Source organism: Salminus brasiliensis, chromosome 3 (assembly GCF_030463535.1).
Source record: "Salminus brasiliensis chromosome 3, fSalBra1.hap2, whole genome shotgun sequence".
Lineage (NCBI taxonomy): Eukaryota > Metazoa > Chordata > Actinopteri > Characiformes > Bryconidae > Salminus > Salminus brasiliensis.
The window spans coordinates 6793973-6814902 of NC_132880.1; the positions used below are offsets into that span (position 1 = coordinate 6793973).

General features: G+C 41.4%; 2 protein-coding genes across 4 annotated transcripts in view; both read right to left on the reverse strand.

The window, feature by feature from the left end:
- hycc1 (hyccin PI4KA lipid kinase complex subunit 1) overlaps nt 1-7461 on the reverse strand; it is a 36425-nt gene extending 28964 nt beyond the window's left edge. For 2 of the 3 annotated variants that reach the window (XR_011979279.1, XM_072675314.1), the window contains exon 1: nt 7336-7461. The gene's annotated coding sequence lies outside the window, so the exon portion shown is untranslated. Of the gene's footprint in view, nt 1-7116; nt 7136-7335 lie in introns of those variants that run through there. The other variant, XM_072675319.1, reaches the window with a different exon arrangement.
- A 4100-nt stretch (nt 7462-11561) lies between these two features.
- On the reverse strand, nt 11562-19054 carry LOC140551213 (uncharacterized). Its single transcript, XM_072674597.1, has 4 exons — nt 18905-19054; nt 15973-16033; nt 14653-14862; nt 11562-12968 (listed from the first exon to the last, which is right to left on the reverse strand). The coding sequence occupies exons 1-4, from the start codon at nt 18968-18970 to the stop codon at nt 12598-12600; spliced, it is 708 nt and encodes a 235-aa protein (XP_072530698.1). The 5' UTR covers nt 18971-19054; the 3' UTR covers nt 11562-12597.
- Between the last annotated feature and the right edge of the window lie 1876 nt (nt 19055-20930).

Genomic DNA, 20930 nt, shown 5'->3' on the forward strand with positions numbered 1-20930 from the left:
AAAGCAGACGGGTATTTTGGAAGGAGGAGAGAGGGAGGGAGGGAGGGTTGGTTGAGTAGCGACAGCGGTGTAAACGCAAGAATAATGTGCCCTGGCTGCTTTTTCCTGTGTGGCCAGATAAATGTGATCCATGAACACGCTTGCATGCGCCTTGAAAACGCCCCTTTCCCTTTAAGGGGAAACTATAGACATGAATCCGAAAAGAGACCTGCTGCCATGACCCAGCACGACCTCCTTTTAGCCCCCGTCCTCGTTAAAAGGTGAACTATAAACAGTTTCAAAAAGGAAAAGTCTCAAGCAGAAAAAGCTTTCAAAAAAAAAAAAAAAAAAAAAAAAAAAAAAAAAAACACTCAGAACGAAACTAAAATGCTGCTGAAGCCACTGCTTTACCTCCGAACGACCTTCTCAATGGAAGTGGACGGCAGACCTAGAGAAGAACCCACTCAAGAACAAAGCGTCCAGTCTTTCAGAACAGAACAACAACACGAGGAATGGCAAACCATTACACATGAGGGACAGAGCAGAACCTGAATGAAAGCAGAAATGCCTTCCTTCAAGCGTGTCCGAGTTCACGCATCTGTACGACTGCCCGGGTCTGACTCATGAAGGACACCTGCAGAGGGAGCGTGGCAGAAACTGCGGCAAGTGGCTCTTTTTTGTTTGAGGGAGTAAAGACAAGCTGGACCATACGAAGATCTACACAACCGCGATAGGGACAAGGTGCTGTCCGGCAAAGGAGTAAACATACAAAACTGACTAAAGCAAACTAGAGAGAGAAACAAGAGTGAGTGCAGGTCAGCAGTAATGAGGGGCCAGAAATGTTGCGCAAAAGATGATTGGTCCAAGAGCTCACTCAAAAGCTGTGTCCACAAAGATGTGGCCAAAAGGTGGGGTGCCAAAACCTTTGTCTAAAAGCTCCTACAAGCACAGTACAGAGCAAGGTTGAGAAGGAGTGCTGTACATGTTCTCTCAGCTGGCATGTGGGCGAGTGACAGTGTGACCATGCATTCCTATTTCCTAAAAGTGTGGAAGTTATGGTGCGTGTGTGTGTGTGTGTGTGTGTGTGTGTGTGTGTCTACTGCAATCACACTACGCAATAAAACCAAAATCAGGTCAAAATCCCTCCAAAGACACACCCAAAAGGTCTTCTACTGGGTTCATATCCGTTAACTGGGAAGGCCACTGGAGAACACTGACCTCACGTGATGTTCATGAAATCAGTGAGACGAATTTTGCTTTGTGACACAGGGCTGGAATTTGCAGCTAGAGGACAGGTAAACTGACACCACAAATAGATGCACAAGGTCAGCATCAACACTCAAACAGGCTGTGGCATTCAAGTCATGGTATTTGACTGGTATCAACAGGCCGAAAATGCACCAAGGAAACATTCCCCACACTTTTTTTTTTTTAACACACCCACCAGTCTGGACTGTTGACACAAGGCAGGTTGGGCCCAGGCCCACTGCAGCCTCAGCTTTCTGTTCCCGGTCTGAAAGAAGTGGGGGGTCTTCTGCCGTTGTATCTCATCCGCCTCAAGTTGGTACATGCTGTTGTGCATAGATTGCGCTGCTCACGACAACTGTACAGAGTGATTATCTGAGCTACTGTAGCCTTTCGGTCAACTCCAACCAATCTGTCCATTTTCTGCTGACCTCTCATCAGCTAGATATTTCCGTCTGCAGAACTGCCCCTCACTAGAGACTGCTGTGCTGAAAAATCCCAGGAGATGAGCAGTTCTAGAAATACTTAGACCAGCCCATCTGGCACCAACAATCACGCCAAGCTCAAAATAACTGATCACCCCCCCCGCCCCCTTTCCATTCTGATGATTGAACATTAGCTGAAGCTGCTGGCCCGTATCCCCATTATTTTATGCACTGGACTGTTGCCAAATGATTGGTTTATTAGACAAGTGCATGAATAAATAAGGGGTACAGGTTAATGTTCTAAAACACTGAATAGAAAAGGCAGATAAATCAAATATTTTTTTAGCCACATTTTCAAACCTTGCACAAAAAAAAAAGGGGGGGGGGGGTGTCTGAAAAACCCACTACAGACTGCTTTCAGTGAAGCGGCCCACTCACACCATTTAAGATACACCTTTTATTTGCTCCTATATGGACCCTGAACCAGCTCCAAGCCCAGACATCCATCACTTTTCCATTTCTCTCTCTCCCCCATCACACACACACACACACACACACACACACACACACACACACACACACACACACACACACACACACACACACACACACACACACACACACACACACACACACACGAGGCCCTGGAGGAGAGTGAGAATCAAACCTAGCACATTATATAAGGCTGAAAGTCGCTCCAGAGAGCCAAAAAAAGTCAAGCCTAATGGACACCGGGAGGCCAGTTGAGCACGCTGGTTAAGACAGGCCATTAGGTTGACGCAGTAATCTGCACAAACCAGACGTGAGGTCTTCAGTGATATCAGACTGAAAGTAAAGACAGAGCCTCGGCTTGCTCCTGAACAATCAAGACCATGGACAAGCCCCCGAGGATGCACTGAGTAAAAGCACTGCAGAGAGGGAGGTTTTAAATGGGAGAGAATGGAAGTTTTTGTTGTATATCGCAGTCCTGTACAACAGCTACAATTCAACTACAATCATTTTTAAATGAAGGACATCCAAGAAAACAGCTGCAGCAACCTGAAACTCTCACACAATGTGAAATTTCGCTCCACATTACGTTCATTTGCACTTAGGCCACAGCGGATTCCCCGTATCACTGCATGCAGTGAACCATAACAACCATGCTGTGACGGTTTGTATTCACAGATTAGCAGAATTAATCTTAATTAAGTCTGATTGACTTGTGTTATCTTGTTCAGAGTCTTGTTCACATAGCACACCTTGTAACTTGGGCGTGAACAGGTGGGACTAAGGCACTGTAGATGTTGTGAAGTCGGGACTGTATGGGCTGGATATTAAACATCAAACCAAGTACACAGAACTCAGATTTCCTAGGGGATTTACATTATTTTTAAACTTCCCAAATACCAAAGCACTGTGAGGTTGTCTGCAACACTAGAGGAGCTCCAAAATGTGGGTAAACACTGAACTGTCAAAGATGTAGCCAAGAGGGCTCACAGTGGCCAAGTGGTCTAATGAGCTATCCAGAGCTATGCCATCAGCGGCCGGAGTCAGAGACAGCACAATTGATCATGGTCTCTCAGGGTGGGTAGATGGCCTCTAACCTCATCAGTCTTAAACGATGTTGAGGCATCCGTTAGCCGGCGCTTTCCTTGGAGCATGTCAGCTTCCCGGCACTGCCACATCGGAGGTGGTGGCAGCCTATGCACGAATTTAAAAGGTGTTTGGGATACAAATAATCAGCCAGGTCTCCACATGGCCAATCAGAGAGCAGTGGGTCTTTCTGGTAGTTCCCTCCAACATGGAGGAAGGGTAGTTTTATCGGTTTCTAAAACACAAGCTATAGTCTGAAAATCAATCACAGCTCATCAAGAAAAGGTTTAGCATGAAAGCAGGAGTCGGCCCAAGTTGGTCATTCAGGTTTTTAAGCTACCAACGTGAACACTAGTCAGGAGGTAGCCTCTTAAGTAAACTTGCAAGCCAAACCGCTGTGTCTACAACTAGCCAGTACACACCGTGTATACCACAAGCAGTGCTGACAGCAGCTTTCAGAGACATGAGCGGCGAGCGCAATACATACAGCATTCAGTGTGAAACCAGCTTAAATCAGTGTTTTGTAGGTCCCTGAATTTCCTTCATTTATAGTCACATTTACAGCACTTGACCCACGCTCCTGATTCAGAGTAAGTGTGAAGAGCTTTCCTGGCTTTTCCTGGCCCTACCATAGACATTATATAGACATGCAATATGAATGAGAGTTCGCATAACACTCAACCTTAAGTCCCGCCTTTCAATAAAAAAAGGTGCCAATCAGCTTGCTGGTTATGCCAAAAGTGGAGGAACTAACAACAGACTTACTACTAAGCACCGCTCTGGCTACATGCAACTTCATGAAGCATAGGGCATCTTGCGTTGCAATTTTGGTCAACTACGGAGGCGTTCATCCTTTATGTAAAGTAGAACTGGGTAATATGACTATTTTATTTTTAGAATGTTTTATAATTTTCTTATCGTGATACACAATAAGCTTTTCCAAGCATATCGAGGACACTGTTTTGCTTATATATTGCTTAATAAACACTGATCAGCTGCAGGTTTCATTACAAACAGCAGGATTAGACTTGTTCAACTGGATGAAGTGCAGCAGATGTTAAATAAAAAAAAAATAAAAAAAATCAATGTACTCAGAATGGGAGAATATCTGAATAGTAGCGTTTAAGAATCTGTTGCTACTAATGTATTCAATCTGTGATTACAGGCATCATAATAAATATTGTGTATCATGAAAAATGTCTTTAAATATTAGTAGTATTAGTATTTTTACCATATCGCCCAGCCCTAATGTGAAGAGAGAGAACAAGTTAAGTTGCTAAACACATACACACCGACTACCTGTGTATTACCCACAGTTCATAGAGCGAAAGGTTAATGAGACGATGGCAGCTCTCAGACACTGCGGAAAAGATGAGGACCAACCACCAGCCTTCCTGTAACGCTGACGTGTGGCAAAGTAGGTCTGCCATGACGGACACTGCCTTGAGTGGAAAACGCATGTTTAAGGAGACAATTCTGCAGACACTTCCCTTAATGCACCCGGTGTGTCTTCCTGCCTGAAAGGACAGCCTGCTCTCCTAGACGTCCCAGATGTTTCAAGATGCGAACAGCCGTTTTAAGAGGTGGGGGGGGGGGGGGGGGGTAGAAAAAAGGAAGAGAACATTGTTCTGTTAACTTGTTTCAGGCTTAACTTCATATAAACGCTGAAGACAGCTTGACTTCAGGCACAGTTACCACAGTTATGCAACTCAGGAACCGACCATTTATGAGTAATACTGCAGTTACTGGGGAGGTTCTAGTCAGTGGTTTCACAAGACAACCGTGACCATATTTATAAGCAATCAAAAACACACCACACGCAAAAGACGGCAGCGTAATAACGTGTTACTTCTAAAAGGCTGCACCTGAAATATCACCACCAGCTGTGCATTCTGCGATACCTTTAATGGAAGCCTGATTGTATCATACAAAAGTAGAAGTCGCCTGCCTGCACAAACACATACACACACAAGCTCCACAGTACTGATAAACAGCATCAGTCAACCAGTGGAGCAAAAAATAAATCCCTGTGGCGACACTGTTCTTGCCTGGCTGTCTGGAACGATAAGAGAAAAAGCAAGGCACCTTTACATAAAAGAAAAAGGTGCGAGACGTTCCCAGAATCCTCTTAGAGAAAGCACAATTTCCTCTTTCAAGCACAAATCTCCATTTCAAAGAAGGCAGCTGGTCACATGGCTTTAACAAACCTTCTCCAGAAACGTACAGACGCATAGGCTCAGGCTTCACACTTCTGAAAACTGCACCTTCAGCAACTGAACCCGCTGGACTCTTCAGCTGCTGTGAGACTGAATTACGAGATAAGGAATTACGTCTGCATTTCACTGCCAGCAAATCAAGGCTGCACAACAGACCACCGAGCTGTTATTCAAAGTGGAACAGCAGAGAAAAAACAGTGTCTGGATCCATCGGTTACAGAAGAGCACACAGAAAAGGAGACATAATGGCAGGACTTAATGAAAAGGCCTGACTGAATAGCACCAAAATATTACACCTATTCAAATCAGCAGTACAAAGAGTTCAGCAGAAAAACAGCCTTACTTCAGGGAGACTTCACACGCTGGGAAGAAAGTTAACACCACATTATAATTTCACACAGTGTGTATTTCACTGAACCCCTCTCTCAAACATTAAAGCAGAAGATCAGTCTACATTTGGTCTATTCTGCTAGAGGCGTGTTCATTCAGATGTTAACAGGATTCAGGAGACGCCCACATCTCCGGTCACTTCCCAAATCACTAGTTCCTCAACAGTAGTCACAGCTTCAGCAAAAGAGTGTGGGGTTTTTATCAGAGCTGACAGTGTCAAAAAAGAGGAAGCTGAGGCACTCGAAATGCACCATTTGGACAAAAGTATTGGGACACCTGCTCATTCACTGTTTCTTTTGAAATCAACAAGGGTCTTAAAGACGACTTATCGTGCTTTTGTTGGAGTAACAGTCTCTACTGTCCAGGGAGGAACGCTTTCTACTAGATTTTGGAGCATTGCTGTGAGGATCTGATTGCATTCAGGATGTTGATCACCACATCACCTCATCCTAAAAGCATTGCGTGGAGCACCATCCACCCATCATTCCAGAGAACACAGTTCCTCCACTGCTCCACAGCTCAATGCTGGGGGGGGCTTTGTACTCCTTCAGCCTACGCCTGGCATTAGGCATGGTGCCAATAATTTCTGTGGGGGGGGGGGGGGGGGAGGAGATAGACAAGCTGTGTTCATGCATTTGCACATCTGAAAGGGTTTCCACAACCATTTGGAGCATATTTCTCAGCTCATTTCCCAGCAGTGGGTATGAGGGCTTCACTGACAGCTCTCAGAAGGTTGACTTAAGGACATGATGATACAGTACATATAAGCATCCAGCAATTCATGCATTATCTGTAATATTAAACACTGCAATTCATGCAATTCAGACCACAAACACAAGATCCACTCATATAAAACAAGGGTTTAATCAACTAACCTTATAGCTAGCTATCCCCTTGGTCAATCAGTCTGAATTAATAGAAAGCAGCCTGGCTGTTATTCGTGATTTTGAGCACGAGCCAGCACTAGTACTAGTGTTATAGCTGGATTTCGCTGACATGAACACTTACTGTCTGGTTAGCCATCGACACAATCCCATTTCACAGCTATCTACCATACCTGGGGTAAGTGAATACGTCCAGAGTGTAGCTAGATAACCTGTAAAAACTGACTGCACCCATTACAGAAACTGAGCGAGCGAGCGAGCCAGCGCGAGCCACGACCACCCCTCAATTCCTTAGCCTACACTTTGGCCACAACCTCGCTGACAGCTCCGCTCCGCTCCGCTCCGCACGTCTGAGGAGCAGCAGACTCTCAGCAAGTTGACCTAAACATAAATATACGATACCTGTTAACATCCACCAAGTCTTGAAGCACACTAAAAACACCCATTTCGCTCGTAAACTACGCCGAACTACGCCGAACACCGCCTCAACGCCCAGGGTTGGTCGCGGAGCTGACCGCTGCTAGCCGGCTAACGTTAGTAGTGTTTCGGCAGCCTTGGCGGATCCATGTGGCTGGGGAGTAATAAGTTAAAGGACGCTCGCAGCGTCAGTAAAATACTCACTATCATGCTATCTTCAGATCCTCCTGCCCGTCTCTTCCGCTCGCTTTCTCTTCGACCGAGAAATGGAGCGCTACTACTTCATGAATGCGCTAAATTATTTACCAACACCAAGTCCTTCATCTTCAGTACTTTCACAATTCAAACTACCTTAGATTTAGGGAATTATTTGAAACAGACAACGGCACGGACCAATGACCGAGGACTATATAAAGAGCACGCGCCTTGTCCACAAATAGCAGCCAATCACATTGTCTTTAGGGCGGGGCCGTGTAATTTCCACGAGTGGGGTAGGTTGTTCCTGGCTTTTTCATTCAGGAAAGTGTGGTCTAGAAATCTTTTAATTACAACAGAATATTAAATTAATAAGGGAACATAGAAAGATCATATTTCATAAACAATCCGTCTCGTCAGTTTAATTATCAATTTCCTGTATGCATTAGTCTGTGTCCTCAATGTAATAAATCGTTTCCTCTGTTTAATAAATAATTCTCTCAATTTTTGCAATTCCTTTCAATTTATTAATCTATTCCTTCAATTAAATAAATATTTCCCCTAATATAATAGTCTGTTTCCACAATTTAATAAATAGTTTCCTCACATTAACAATACGTTTCCTCTGTTTAATAAATTGTTTCGTCAATTTCACTCAATTTTTGCATTTTTTAAAACATTTATTAATCAATTCCCTTAATTTATTATATATTTTCCTGAATTTAATAGTCTGTTTCCACAATTTAATAAATCGTTTCCTCAATTTAATAAATCGTTTCCTCACATTAACAATACGTTTTCTCTGTTTAATAAATTGTTTCGTCAATTTCACTCAATTTTTGCAATTTTTAAAAAATTTATTCATCAATTTCCTTAATTTAATAAATATTTTCCTGAATTTAATAGTCTGTTTCCACAATTTAATAAATCGTTTTCTCAAGTTAACAATACGTTTCCTGTACAATAAATCCTTTCATCATATTAATAAATCTCTTAACTAAGCAATTCATTCCAATTTATTAATCCATTCCCTCAACTGAATAAATTCCCCCAATTTAACAATCTGTTACCTCAACTTAATAAGTCGTTCCCTTAGTTAAAGGATGCTTTAGTTAAATTGAGAGAACAATTCATTAAATCAAATAAATGTTTTAAGCCTCTAAATATAATTTTCGTACCTGGATACTTGTCAGCTTGTAGCTGACTTATTAACCCAATTACAACTAGTTATTAATCTGGTTATGTAGGAATTAATCAACTTTTTGTTTACCACATGACCCAATGACATCAATCAAACAATAAATCCCCATTATTTAAAAAATTCCAATTCAAGTTATTGGCATGTTGGTTAAAAGTTGGTAACCAACTTGAAGGCTTGAAAACAGGCTTAATTACTGTCATCTCAGTGAGCTCCAGACCCTGTACTTATTACTTTAATGAAAAATCGTTCAGATAAACAAGGTATTGGAATGAAGCCTGCCCATTCAATACTGGCCTTCCTTGAAGAGAAAGCTTTGGGGTTATTAATATAGTGTAGTTTAAAATGTGGTTTTGGGTGCAGTCCATGTCCAAATATAACCACATGAGCATCACTTAAAGCAACATTCATTTGTATGCCGCGTATGACCTTTGCTGTTCTCTCTCTGCCACACATACATAAAAGTGAACTCATTATCTGTAATATTAAACATTACATTACATTCATAATTCATACAGTGTAATCCATATAAAGTGTAAAGATTGCTCCACACACATGAGAAGCTTGAAGGCTATACATACTTTATTTATTTATTTATTTTTAAATGTTCTAATACAAAATAAGGGTTAAATCAAGTAACACTAAAGGACAGATATAGGAACTGATTCTCTTGCTCAAACACACAGAGTACAAAATGGCTTTTGGCAGGTTTTAGTGTTTTCTATTCCGCTGCACTGAAATATGTGTGAATGTATTGTAAGTGTAAACGAACAAAAACACAGACTCTCCTTTTTTTCTTTAGTGTGATGATGAAAGCCATACGGTACAGCAGAGACTGGACTCCAAAAAAGGTTATGGAACAGAGAATATAAATGATAGTAGAAGTGCACAGTTCAGGCTCCAGCATCGAGGTCTCTATAAGCCTGGGTCACAACTCATTTCTCCTTTGTTTGATCATAAACAAAGCTCTGAACCTACAATCTGTGCAGTTTGCAGCAGAGATATGCTAAAACAGTTAGTAGTGTTTACAGTACATTAACGCTATGCTTAATACTACATACTACTTATCTTTCTATCTGTAGCGTTGAAGGTAATTCAGATAATATCATTTGTAATAACCATTCACTTCTTCCTTTTGTTGTAAGCAGCATTACCTTAAAAGCATCTCAATGATAAGTTCATTTTAACGGACAGAGAGAGTGTTCGGTGTGATGCCTGCTCTGCCGTTTAATAATCATAGTTGTGCTTAGGTGCTTTTAGGAAAGCCCGCACTTTTCTATTGATTGGGTATTGCATGCTCTCAGAGAACTCTGAGGGTATCTTTCAGACAAGTTTACAACAGTAGGAACATGATCGTGGTCTCAGTAAAAACTTGTACATGTAGTTATATATATATATATATATATATATATATATATATATATATATATATATATATAGTAGTTATATATATTAATGCTAGCTACACAAACTCAATCTAAGCCTAGCAGCTAATAAGGTTGGTCAAGAGATGATTATGGTCAAGCGCATTATTACGGTTCTAACTATGGTAAGATCTCCTTATACTCCTGTATTACACCCACCCCCCCTTCTTGCTTCTTGTCCCTAAATCGCACAATATTCATACTTCCAGCTTTGTTCCTGGAGATCTACACCATGTGTCCAAATGTTTGTGGACACCCCTTCTAATGACTGCATTCAGCTATTTTAAGTTGCACCCATTGCTGACACAGATGTGCATATACAAACTCACACACAGCTTGTCGAAAAGTACTGCCAAGAATAATAGCACTCTCAGGAGCAGATAAACATGAACCTATAGGCACCATGCCTTTTAATGCCAGGTGTGGGCTAGAGGGGTATAAAGCCCCCAAGCATTGAGCTGTGGAGCAGTGGAACTGTGTTCTCTGAAATGATGGATAGTGCTCCATCCAATACGTTGGGGATGCGCTGGGGAGCCGGAGATGAGGTGATGTGGTGATTATCCAACATCCTGCCCTCACTAATGCTTTTGTTGTTGAATGCAATCAAATCCTCACAGCAATGCTCCAAAAATCTAGTAGAAAGCCTTCTGTCCTGGGCAGAGACAGTGGAGACAGGATAAGGTCTTATTTAATACCCTTGACAATAATTCTGAAAGACATAATGAATGTGCAGGTGTCCCAAATCTTTTGGCCATATAGTGGACATATTTCCCTGCATGATTCAGCTCCAACACCTACCGCCAACAACCTGATCCAACCAAATAATTCTGGATTCTGATTAGCTGGATCAGGTGTGCAAGAGTAGGCCCTGAGTTCTTACACGATGTTATGCTCCTCACAGCAAATTACATCATGATGAGGTTTTCTAAGCATATTGTGGATCTCAAATTGTGGGTATAACCAACACGGACACTGACAGCCTACAGCATGCTTTACTGAAAGTGGTTTAGACAGGGTTTACCAGGTGGAATACCACAGTTAGGTCCAACCTCGCAAAGAAAGGCATTATATGAGCGACCCTATCCCACAATAATGGCACTTGGCAAGCATCTCGGTAAGTATCAGTTCACCTTACACGTCTGTAACCTCGCAACAGCCAGAAAGCCATTGATAAGTACTAGCCAGGTATAAATGGCCACGGATAATAGTCACAGGTGCTCACAGGTCTGTCGAAAAGAACAGCAAGCACTGCAAGTGAGCGGCAACAACTAACCTAAAGGTTCCCAGTACAAACAACCAAAGTCTTCTGCCAGGTGCCAGGTGCAGAGCACAGGTTTGGACGGACGACCCATTTCTGTGTTTGAAGCTTTGCTCTGCCTCAATCTGCCAGAATTTAGAATTGCTTTTATAATACAGCAGTGTAGTTTGTTAACAGTAGGTTACAGTTCTTATAATACAGCTATTATATACAGTACAGCTCATAATACAGCTATACAGTGCATGTAAAGGTAAAAAAGGTAAAGGTGCACGTATTTGTCACTGTACAGTGTACACACAGTGAGTACACACACACACCCAGAGCGGTGGGCAGCCAACTCCAGCGCCCGGGGAGCAGAGAGGGTAAAGGGCCTTGCTCAAGGGCCCAACAGTGGCAGCTTGCCGAGCCCGGGAATCGAACCCACAACCCTGTTATCGACAGCCCGGAGCTCTAACCGCTGAGTAGCCAACAATGTAGTTTGTTAAAAGGTGGCTGTGTTGCCAGGCGACTTATTGAATAAAGATGTATTTAAAAAAAATTTAATGTTTAAAAAAAGATATTTATTTTTTTGTTACCCAATTTCCTCCCTAATATAAGATTACCTGACCTATTCGTTAGTCCTCTCCCCCATCACGTGTAATAATCCTGACACTGGGAATGTGAGGATTGACACATCCCTCCTCCGACATATGAGCAACCAGCCAACACCTCTTTTCCAACTGCTGCCGATCACCTGGCAACCAACTCGTTTGGGGGAAAGTGCCAGGTACCCAGCTCTGATGCATTGGCTAGGTGATATGGGGAGAGAGTAAGAGTCATCAAACCATCTGGAGTGAGCAAGGCCAATTGTGCTCTCTCGGGTTTTGGGTGCTGATGGCAGGCAGCGTGACCGGGGATTCAAACCTGCGATCCTCGACTCACCACTCGAAGTGATAATATACAAGTTGTTGTATAATATTGTAGATAGTGGCACGGGTGTGCTGATGTAGCTTGCCTTGGGTCTTGCGTTTACAACTGCACTTTCTTATGTATTATTGTGTATTATTATAATTAAGCTTATTCCCATATTCCCATCGTTTTTATCTTGCCAACCGAAACCTACTGTTAACCAACTACATTGCGAGGCGAAAGCATTTTTTTACTGCAGTTCTTATTTACATAGTTTATATTATGTAACTTTTATGTTGTGAACAATGATGTATTAGACTATACTTAAGAGTTGAGTCAAGGAGTTTGGAGTAAAGGAGTTATTAGGCTTTATACAAAGTCTCAATGTTTTGCTGTTGTCTTCTGTCTGTTTCAGAACTATATATTGCCATATGTATTGTAGTGTGATATATCTCCAGGAACAGAGTTGGGCACCAAAGCTTTACTGTGTCTACCAGGAAAATCTAAGGATTGACTCCGGACAGCAGGGCTGCTTCATTGAGAAGTTTTCCAGCCTCGTTCCTGTAGTGATAACTCAGCTCTTTAGCCCTGCGAGCCTCCTGAATGTTATTTAGAAGGTTTCCTTCCAGTCGCCGTTGCTCCTGGTGCGATGTGGCCGCTGCCTTCACCTGTTGGGTCAGGGTCTCTTCCTCCCTCAGAAGAGAGTTGATCATCTCTTGAAGTCTGGTGCCCGTCGCCACGATGGCTTTTGCAGCTTGGCAGAGCTCAATGATGCTCTCCTGAGTCCGCATCAGCTTGTCAGGAACCGCATCCTCTGGTGTCACAGCCAAGGAGAAGTCATAGCCTTTTATCTGCAGTCTGAGTAGATGTGTGTCTGAATGTGCCACAAAAAGACCAGATTAACTCATGAGCAGAGCAGAACCAGGAATCATGTCGATGCTGGCAGATAATTGTTCACCAACTGTTCATAAGAAGAATCTGATTCTTAAAACCCACTTATGCTGTTTTTTACAAAAATTCTTGTGTTTTCTAATTAGGTAGTTGTTCAGTTTACAATGACAATGGGATCCATCATTATAAGAGTAGAGCTACAAACAATTCTGCAGTTTAAAACATCATGAATCTGATGTAGACTTTTAATTGGGACTTTTCTCAAGAACAAATTTAAAGATTTCTTTAGAAATATATTAGTGAATGAGGCCCTATTTCAACATCAGGCAGATATTTAGTTAGAATAGATATTTCAAACTGATATTTGCTCACATCTGCATTAAAATACAATAAATGGACAAAAGTATTGGGACACACCTCTTAATCATTGCACTCAGGTGATTTATTCAGTCCCATTGGCACAGGTGTATACAATCAAGCACCTAGTTATGCAGTCTGTCTTTACACACATTCGTGAAAGAGTGTGTGGCTCTAAAGAATTCACTGAATTCCAGCGTGGTACTGTGATAGGATGCCACCGCTGCAGCAACAACAAGTCAGCTGGTGAACTTTCTTCCCTTCTGGTTATTCCAGCATCAACTATGAGTGACTTATTAAAAAGTGGGAGCGTTTAAGAACGACAGCAACTCAGCCATGAAGTGTCAGAGCGGGGTTGTCGAGTGCTAAGTGAGCATAGTGCAGAAATTCTTTGCTGACTCAATAACTGCAGAGCCAAATCTGCTGTTAGAACGGCAAAGGGGGACCAACTCTATATTAATGCCTATTCGTTTAAAATGGGGTGTCATTAAAGCTCCTGGGGGCTATTTGTAGGTGTCCCAATACACCTGCATTTTATGAATTTGATATAATATGGAGTTGTCCTTCTTTGCAGCTCTAACAGCAGGTCTGGAGCTCTGCAGTTATTGAGTCAGCAGAGCGTTGGAGACTTTCTAGTTCTGCACTAATGCTCTAAGGGTCTGACACTTCGTGACTGAGTTGCTGTGGTTACTAAACGCTTCAGTTTTTCAATAATACCACTCCCAGCTGATGGTGGAATATCTAGGACTAGCTGCAATGGTTGGCATCCTATTACAGCACCTCTCTGGGATTTAGTGAACCACCTATTAATTCACTAATGTGTGTAAAGGCAGATTGTGGCATTATCTAACCAATAATGTAGTGTAGTCTAAAGTCAGAGGCATACTGTTTGTAGCCCATCTAGAACCCAAACAAAACATCCAACTGGCTGCATTATAACTACAATAGTAATAACAGCCAAGAAAGACTAACCTCTGCAGAGCTGTAGCTTTCCACCACTTCACACCCCTAATTGACACCCCAATTTATTTAATGAAGCTTTCAGGAGAATCTAAATGAGGGGAATCTGGAGATGCAATGAAGCACTGCAGGAGAATCAGCAGGAAGTTGCCGTTGTGTCCCATCATTTATCATGTATTGTATGGGTAGCTTCATCTTAGGAGGGCTGGTCTAGCATGTTTAGTTTTATTGCAGATTTTTAGCAGCAATCTTAGTCATCTTTGAATATTGCTCTCCATTTTGTGAGCTGCTACTGCCATCTGGAGACAGTGTCCCGTCTCTAAGACGCTCTTTAAGAAGCTGTGGCTCACCATGCTCGTCCTTGATCTTCTTCAGGCACTCGGACAGGCCGTCACCAGGGGAACAGCGATACCGGTGCAGGAGAAGATTTCGCTTGTCCTCCATAGTCTCATAGTGCTTCTGCTGCTCATTGAACATTTCTGCAACATCGGCAAAGCGCTGGTCAAGATCTGGCACACCGACGTGTTGGGCACGAACCTCACCGTGTTTCTGCTCTGAACCTGAATGAGAAAAAAAACACACAGAGAATGTATGCAGTAGAAACCAATTGCAGCAATATTACATATATTGTTGCAGACAAATATCTAAGAAATATAATTTCATATATAGCTGGATAAACACTACTTCAAAGGTTTCTAGCAGTGGCATACACATTAAATTAGTCCTGTTTACCTTAGTACAGGACAAAACACCCCACCACCATGTTTAACAGATCATGTGATTAGCTTCAGTGCTTAGGCAGTTACTTTGCTTGTGCCATCAGTGTGATATAGGTTGATTCTGGGCTCATCTGTTTTCCCCAGATCTTTTTTTTTTTTTTTTGGAAGACTGTAACCTGGTTACAAACATGTTGTTTTTGTGGCTAACTAGTTGTCTGTGTCTTGCAGTATAGCCTCTGTATCATTACCACTGTATTAATACCTATAGTACTGTCTTCCAGTTTGCAGTAATCACTGACAAATCCACACCTGCCTCCTGAACTGTGGTTCTGTGAAAGTTTATGGTGGATTTTCCTTCATTATGACATGGAGAATTAGTTTGTTATGAGCCGTGGAGGCCTACTTGCCCCTTTGGGGTTATGGATGCACTCAGTAATGTTCAGTTAATGTACTTAATTCATTTATCAGCCTTGTAAAGGTAAAGGATTGACATTAACACTGGCACATCTTAGGTCGTGCTGATAAACCTAGAGACTCCAGAGGTGATCAAAAGACCCTAGAACCAAGACTTGATGCTGAAAGCTCTTTAATACTTGTACTGTGTTCCTGAAATTAACAAAATAGCACTAATAATAATAATAATTGAAATAATAATAATATAAATAATTCAAATATCTGTAATATATTCACACATTGGTAGTTCCCAAATAACGTGACGTATTAAATCCATTTTAAAAATCTGTTTTCACACTGCATATGTTATTACTGAATTAAATAATTATTCATAAGACTTTAATATTGAGATTTGACATGTTTGAAAGATAGGCGGTCAACTTGCGTGCATTAATTACACAACGCCAACAACACAGAAAGTAGGTTTACCCTCAATCAAGCCAAGAGAATCAAAAAAGAATCCATGAACTGCATTATATAAAGTACTCCAGTACTGACCATTAGGGCGAGGTGGGCGAGGTTGTCTTGCTGACTCTGGTGGCACAATTAAAGGCTCTCTCTGAAAAAGAGTGTAAAATCCAGAAAACAGTATCTGAGTAAACATGCTTATTAAACAATGAGCCTCATAATGTAACTACTCTTATATTAGTGCTGTCATTCTCAGATAGACCAACATTTTCCTTTTAGTGAACTGCTGCTGGCTGAGCAACAATGTCAGTTAATGGTGCCTTGAGGACACCAGATGGCGCTCTGAACATCATGGTTAAAACAGGATTGGGATTAAAACAGTCGATACCTGATCCATTAAAATATGCCTGGATTAGCCTAGTGGATCGGACCAGGACCTTAATAATGTGTTGATAGATCGCACGTAGATAGCATGATGGATAGACAGACAGACAGACAGACAGACAGAAAGATATGGATCGATAGATAGATAGATAGATGGACGGACGGACGGACGGACGGACGGACAGACAGACAGATAGATAGATAGATAGATAGATAGATAGATAGATAGATATGGGTGGATGGACAGATAGACAAACAGATAGTCGGATACATGGAAAAATATAGATGTATAGATAGACAGACATAGATAGATAGACAGATAGACAGATATAGATAGATAGACAGACAGACAGATAAACAAATGGATAGATGAATGGGTAGATGGATGGATGGACAGACAGAGAGATAAATAGAGAAATCCCACAGATTTGTCTAAAGTTCTGCATAATTAATCAAATTAATTAATTAATTAATTAAGACATTAACCTTCAACAATGCCATTTAAAGTTAATGAGTGTGAAATGGCTACAGAAACTTCAAGATTAAAGAATCAAGTCCAAGAATTGTTACAGTAACGATGAATAGAACCATCTGTTTAACCAGTTTAATGCCTACTTAAAGGGACATCACTAAGATGTATTACACAATACCTGTGACAGTGTTTTATCATGTTAACTTTATGGTAACTTCTTGGTACCATTCATGATTGAGAGGTATGTGCAGGGTGCTATAAGGGTGCACACTTGATTTGGATTTATTATGAGAAACTGTACATTAATGTGTGCTTGGAAGACAATGTTGACTATACAAAACAGTCTGGCAAGTTCCCTTACGCACATTCTTCTCTCCTGACCTACATCAGATAACCAGACAAAGTGAAAGTATGCCTGTGCTGCTCAAAACATAACAAAATTCACCCTATAGAGTCAGGCTTTGTGTGTTGTGTAACATGGTTTTCTGTATGATGCATTAATTAGTTATTACAATCAAAAGTCAATCTAAATCTTTTTCTATTTTACTGATGTTTTGTTTTTGGCACTGATTTGTTTTACTATGGTTGGATCAAACTTCATTTCAGACAATTGCACTGAAAAGTGTCTAACTGCTGCCACCCAAAACTCTGTAAAGCTGTAATACACCTGTAGTGACAAACATTGAAGGAGGATTTCTGAAAAAAGTTCACAGTAAAATTGTTTACAATTAAAGGTTGTGACATTACTCGGCTTGCAGTACAATTTAAAGCTGTTTGTGTTCAGAAAAGATTTGATACTTCATAACCACGGCCACCTAAAGTCCTTTACAGACGCCTGTGATAAAGCTGGACATATCTGTTACATCTGTTTTACCCAGTTCAGGTACAGAGGTCTACAGGTAATGATTCCAACTTGATGATACATAAAATTACATAAAATAAATCAATGCATAAACAACACAACAGTTAAAATACTTTTAATTATAGTATAAAACTATTTATTTAAGCTTGATCTAACTGTAATGATTACATAACCTAAAATCACTGCCTCTATGGGGTGAATTTTGATGAGTTTGGCCTAGCATAGCCACAGTTTCACTCTTTCATGCAGGTGCGCTCATTTATACAGCTAAACACACAGATAGATAGATAGATAGATAGACAGGCAGACAGAAAGATAGACAGATAGATAGATAGACTGACAAACAGACAGACGGAGAGACAGACAAACAGACAGACAGGCGGACAAACAGACAGACAGATAGATAGATAGATAGATAGATAGATAGACAGACAGACAGACAGACAGATAGACAGATAGATAGATAGACTGACAAACAGACAGACGGAGAGACAGACAAACAGACAGACAGGCGGACAAACAGACAGACAGATAGATAGATAGATAGATAGATAGATAGACAGACAGACAGACAGACAGACAGATAGACAGACAGACAGACAGACAGGTAGGTAGATAGATAGATAGATAGATAGATAGATAGACAGACAGACAGACAGACAGACAGGTAGGTAGATAGATAGATAGATAGATAGATAGATAGATAAATAGATAGATAGGTAGATATGAGTGGATGGACAGCTAGACAGACAGACAGATATAGATAGATAAACAGATAAATAATTAAAGATAATTAAAATACTTTTAATTACAGTATAAAACACTTTTATTTAAGCTTGATCTAACTGTAATGATTACATAACCTAAATCACTGCCTCTATGGGGTGAATTTTGATACGTTTGGCCTAGCATAGCCACAGTTTCACTCTTTCACGCAGGTGCGCTCATTTATACAGCTAAAGTATGATATTCCCAGCTGCACGCCTGTCTATATCATATTTAATAAATTCAACAAGAACTAAATATCTTTAGATTGGAAGGTCTGGTGCGTCCAATGGCGAAACCAGGAAAACCAAGTTTCGCTCATTTTCGCTCATCCATGACTTTCCAGATTTTACCACGAAAGCGACGACGATGGCCAAAGAACTGAGCTGGACTGACTAGCTACTGACCAGACAGCCTTAATGCTCAGAGGTCCCCCCTCAAACTCCGAGACCACCTGAGCGCTGCTTCAAACTACGAGGAAAAGTTTGGAATTCTGTGCTTCCCGAATATCCCCAGGTGAGGGTCCTAAGTGGTCCTACCTCTTCAGCAGTGGAATCACCTCCACAGCAGCAGCACAGTCCACGCCAGAACTCCAGGCAGCACATGGTGCGAGTGTTATTTTAAGGACAATTCCTGCGAGACCGGGACAGAGAGGGACAGAGAGAGGGACAATCTTCCCGTGCGCGATGACGTCAGAGTCATGAGGTCGACACTGTGGCGGAATTCTGCCCACAACAACGCAGCCCTACCCCCAGCTCATTACCGTCAGTACCGGCGGGACGGTCAGGTGAAAGCGTCTGGACCGGGGTCGGTGCTGCTCGGCTGTGTGGTTCTGAGGTGCGGAACTGAATCCAGCACAGGCCGTGGCCGTGATTTTAAGCCCAGAGTTTCTCTTAATGTACATCACTGTTCTTTTTAATTGGCCCTTGAAGAGCTGTAGAGGGCGCCACCTACTGGAGGAGAAGTCCCTAATAAGCCCTCACATATAATAAAAATACATATTTACCATGGCAGGTGATTGCTGGTGATTTTTAAAGCATTATATATATATATATGTGTGTGTGTGTGTGTGTGTGACAGATTAATAATAGACAGATTATAATAAAAAAACATATAATAAAATTAGTACCTATTAATAACCTATTAATACCTAAAAGTATTATTTTATTTATTTACAAAAATAATTAAAAACAAATATGTAAATATCTGGACTAAGCAGGTGTAGTACAGGTGGGCTTACCTACAGTTGAAACCAGAAGTTTACATACACTATATAAAAAGACTGTCTGACATGAATTTAGTGTAAATATTTTCTGTTTTAGATAAATTAGGATTACCTAAATTATTTCTATTTGCTAAATGCCAGAATAACGAGAGAGGGGGATTCTCAAGGCAATTTTTATTACTTTCTTCAAAGTCAAAAGTTTAAATACATTAAATACACATAGATTGTTCTGCCTTTAACCAATTTGGGACAGCCCATATGATGATGTCATGTCTTTGGAAGCTTCTGATAGGTTTATTGGCAACATCTGAGTTAATTAGAGACACACCTGTGGATGTATTTTAAGGCACACCTGAAACACACGGCTTCTTTGTGTAACATCATGGGAAAGATATCAGGACGAGAATTGTGGACCTGCACAAGTCTGGCTCATCCTTGGGTGAAGTTTCCAGATGCCTGAAGGTGCCTCGTTCATCTGTACAAACAATCATATGCAATTACAAACAAGATGGGAATGTCCAGCCATCATACCGCCCAGGAAGGAGGTTTTGGGTCTCCGAGGTGAACAAGCTTTGGTCCGAAATGTGCCCAAATCAACCCAAGAATAAAAGCTAAAGACCTTGTGGAGATGCTGGCTGAAGCTGATAAGAGTGGGTCATTATCCACAGTGAAACGAGTACTGTACTCCACATGGGCTGAAAGGACACTCTGCCAGGAAGAAGCCATTCCTCCAAAAGAAACAGAAAAAAGGCAGATTAATGTTTGCAGATGCACACAGGGACAAAGCCTTTCATTTTTGGAGACATGTGTCCTGTAGTCTGACAAAACTAAAATTGAACTGTTTGGCCATAATGACCATCGTTACGTTAGGAGGGAAAAGGGGGAAGCTTGCAAGCCTGAGAACACCATCCCAACTGTGAAACACGAGGGTGGCAGCATCATGTTGTGGGGTTGTTTTGCTGCAGGAGGGACTGGTGCACTTCACAAAATAGATCATGCATCATGAGGAAAGAACATTATGTGGAAATACTGAAGCAACATCTGAAGACATCAGCCAGGAAGTTAAAGCTTGGGTGCAAATGGGTCTTTCAAATAGACAATGACCCGAAGCAAACTGCCAAACTGGTTACAGAGTGGCTTAAGGAGAACAAAGTCTATCACAAAGCCCTGATCTCAGTCCTATTGAAAATGTGTAGGCAAAGCTGAAAAGGCATGTGCGAGCAAGGCGGCCTACAAACGTGGCTCAGTTACACCAGTTCTGTCAGGAGGAATGGGCTGAAATTCCTATTGTGAGAAGCTTGAGGAAGGATATCCAAAACGTTTGACCCAAGTCATTCAGT

Bases quoted from the DNA above. Each gene is read 5' to 3' on its own strand.
- LOC140551213 (XM_072674597.1), bottom strand. From the start codon at position 18,970: ATGTGCTGCCTGGAGTTCTGGCGTGGACTGTGCTGCTGCTGTGGAGGT. The intron at 16,034-18,904 runs GTAGGACCACTT...ACTCTTTTTCAG, and splicing joins GTGATTCCACTGCTGAAGAG to AGAGAGCCTTTAATTGTGCC. The intron at 14,863-15,972 runs GTCAGTACTGGA...TTTCTCATTCAG, and splicing joins TCGCCCACCTCGCCCTAATG to GTTCAGAGCAGAAACACGGT.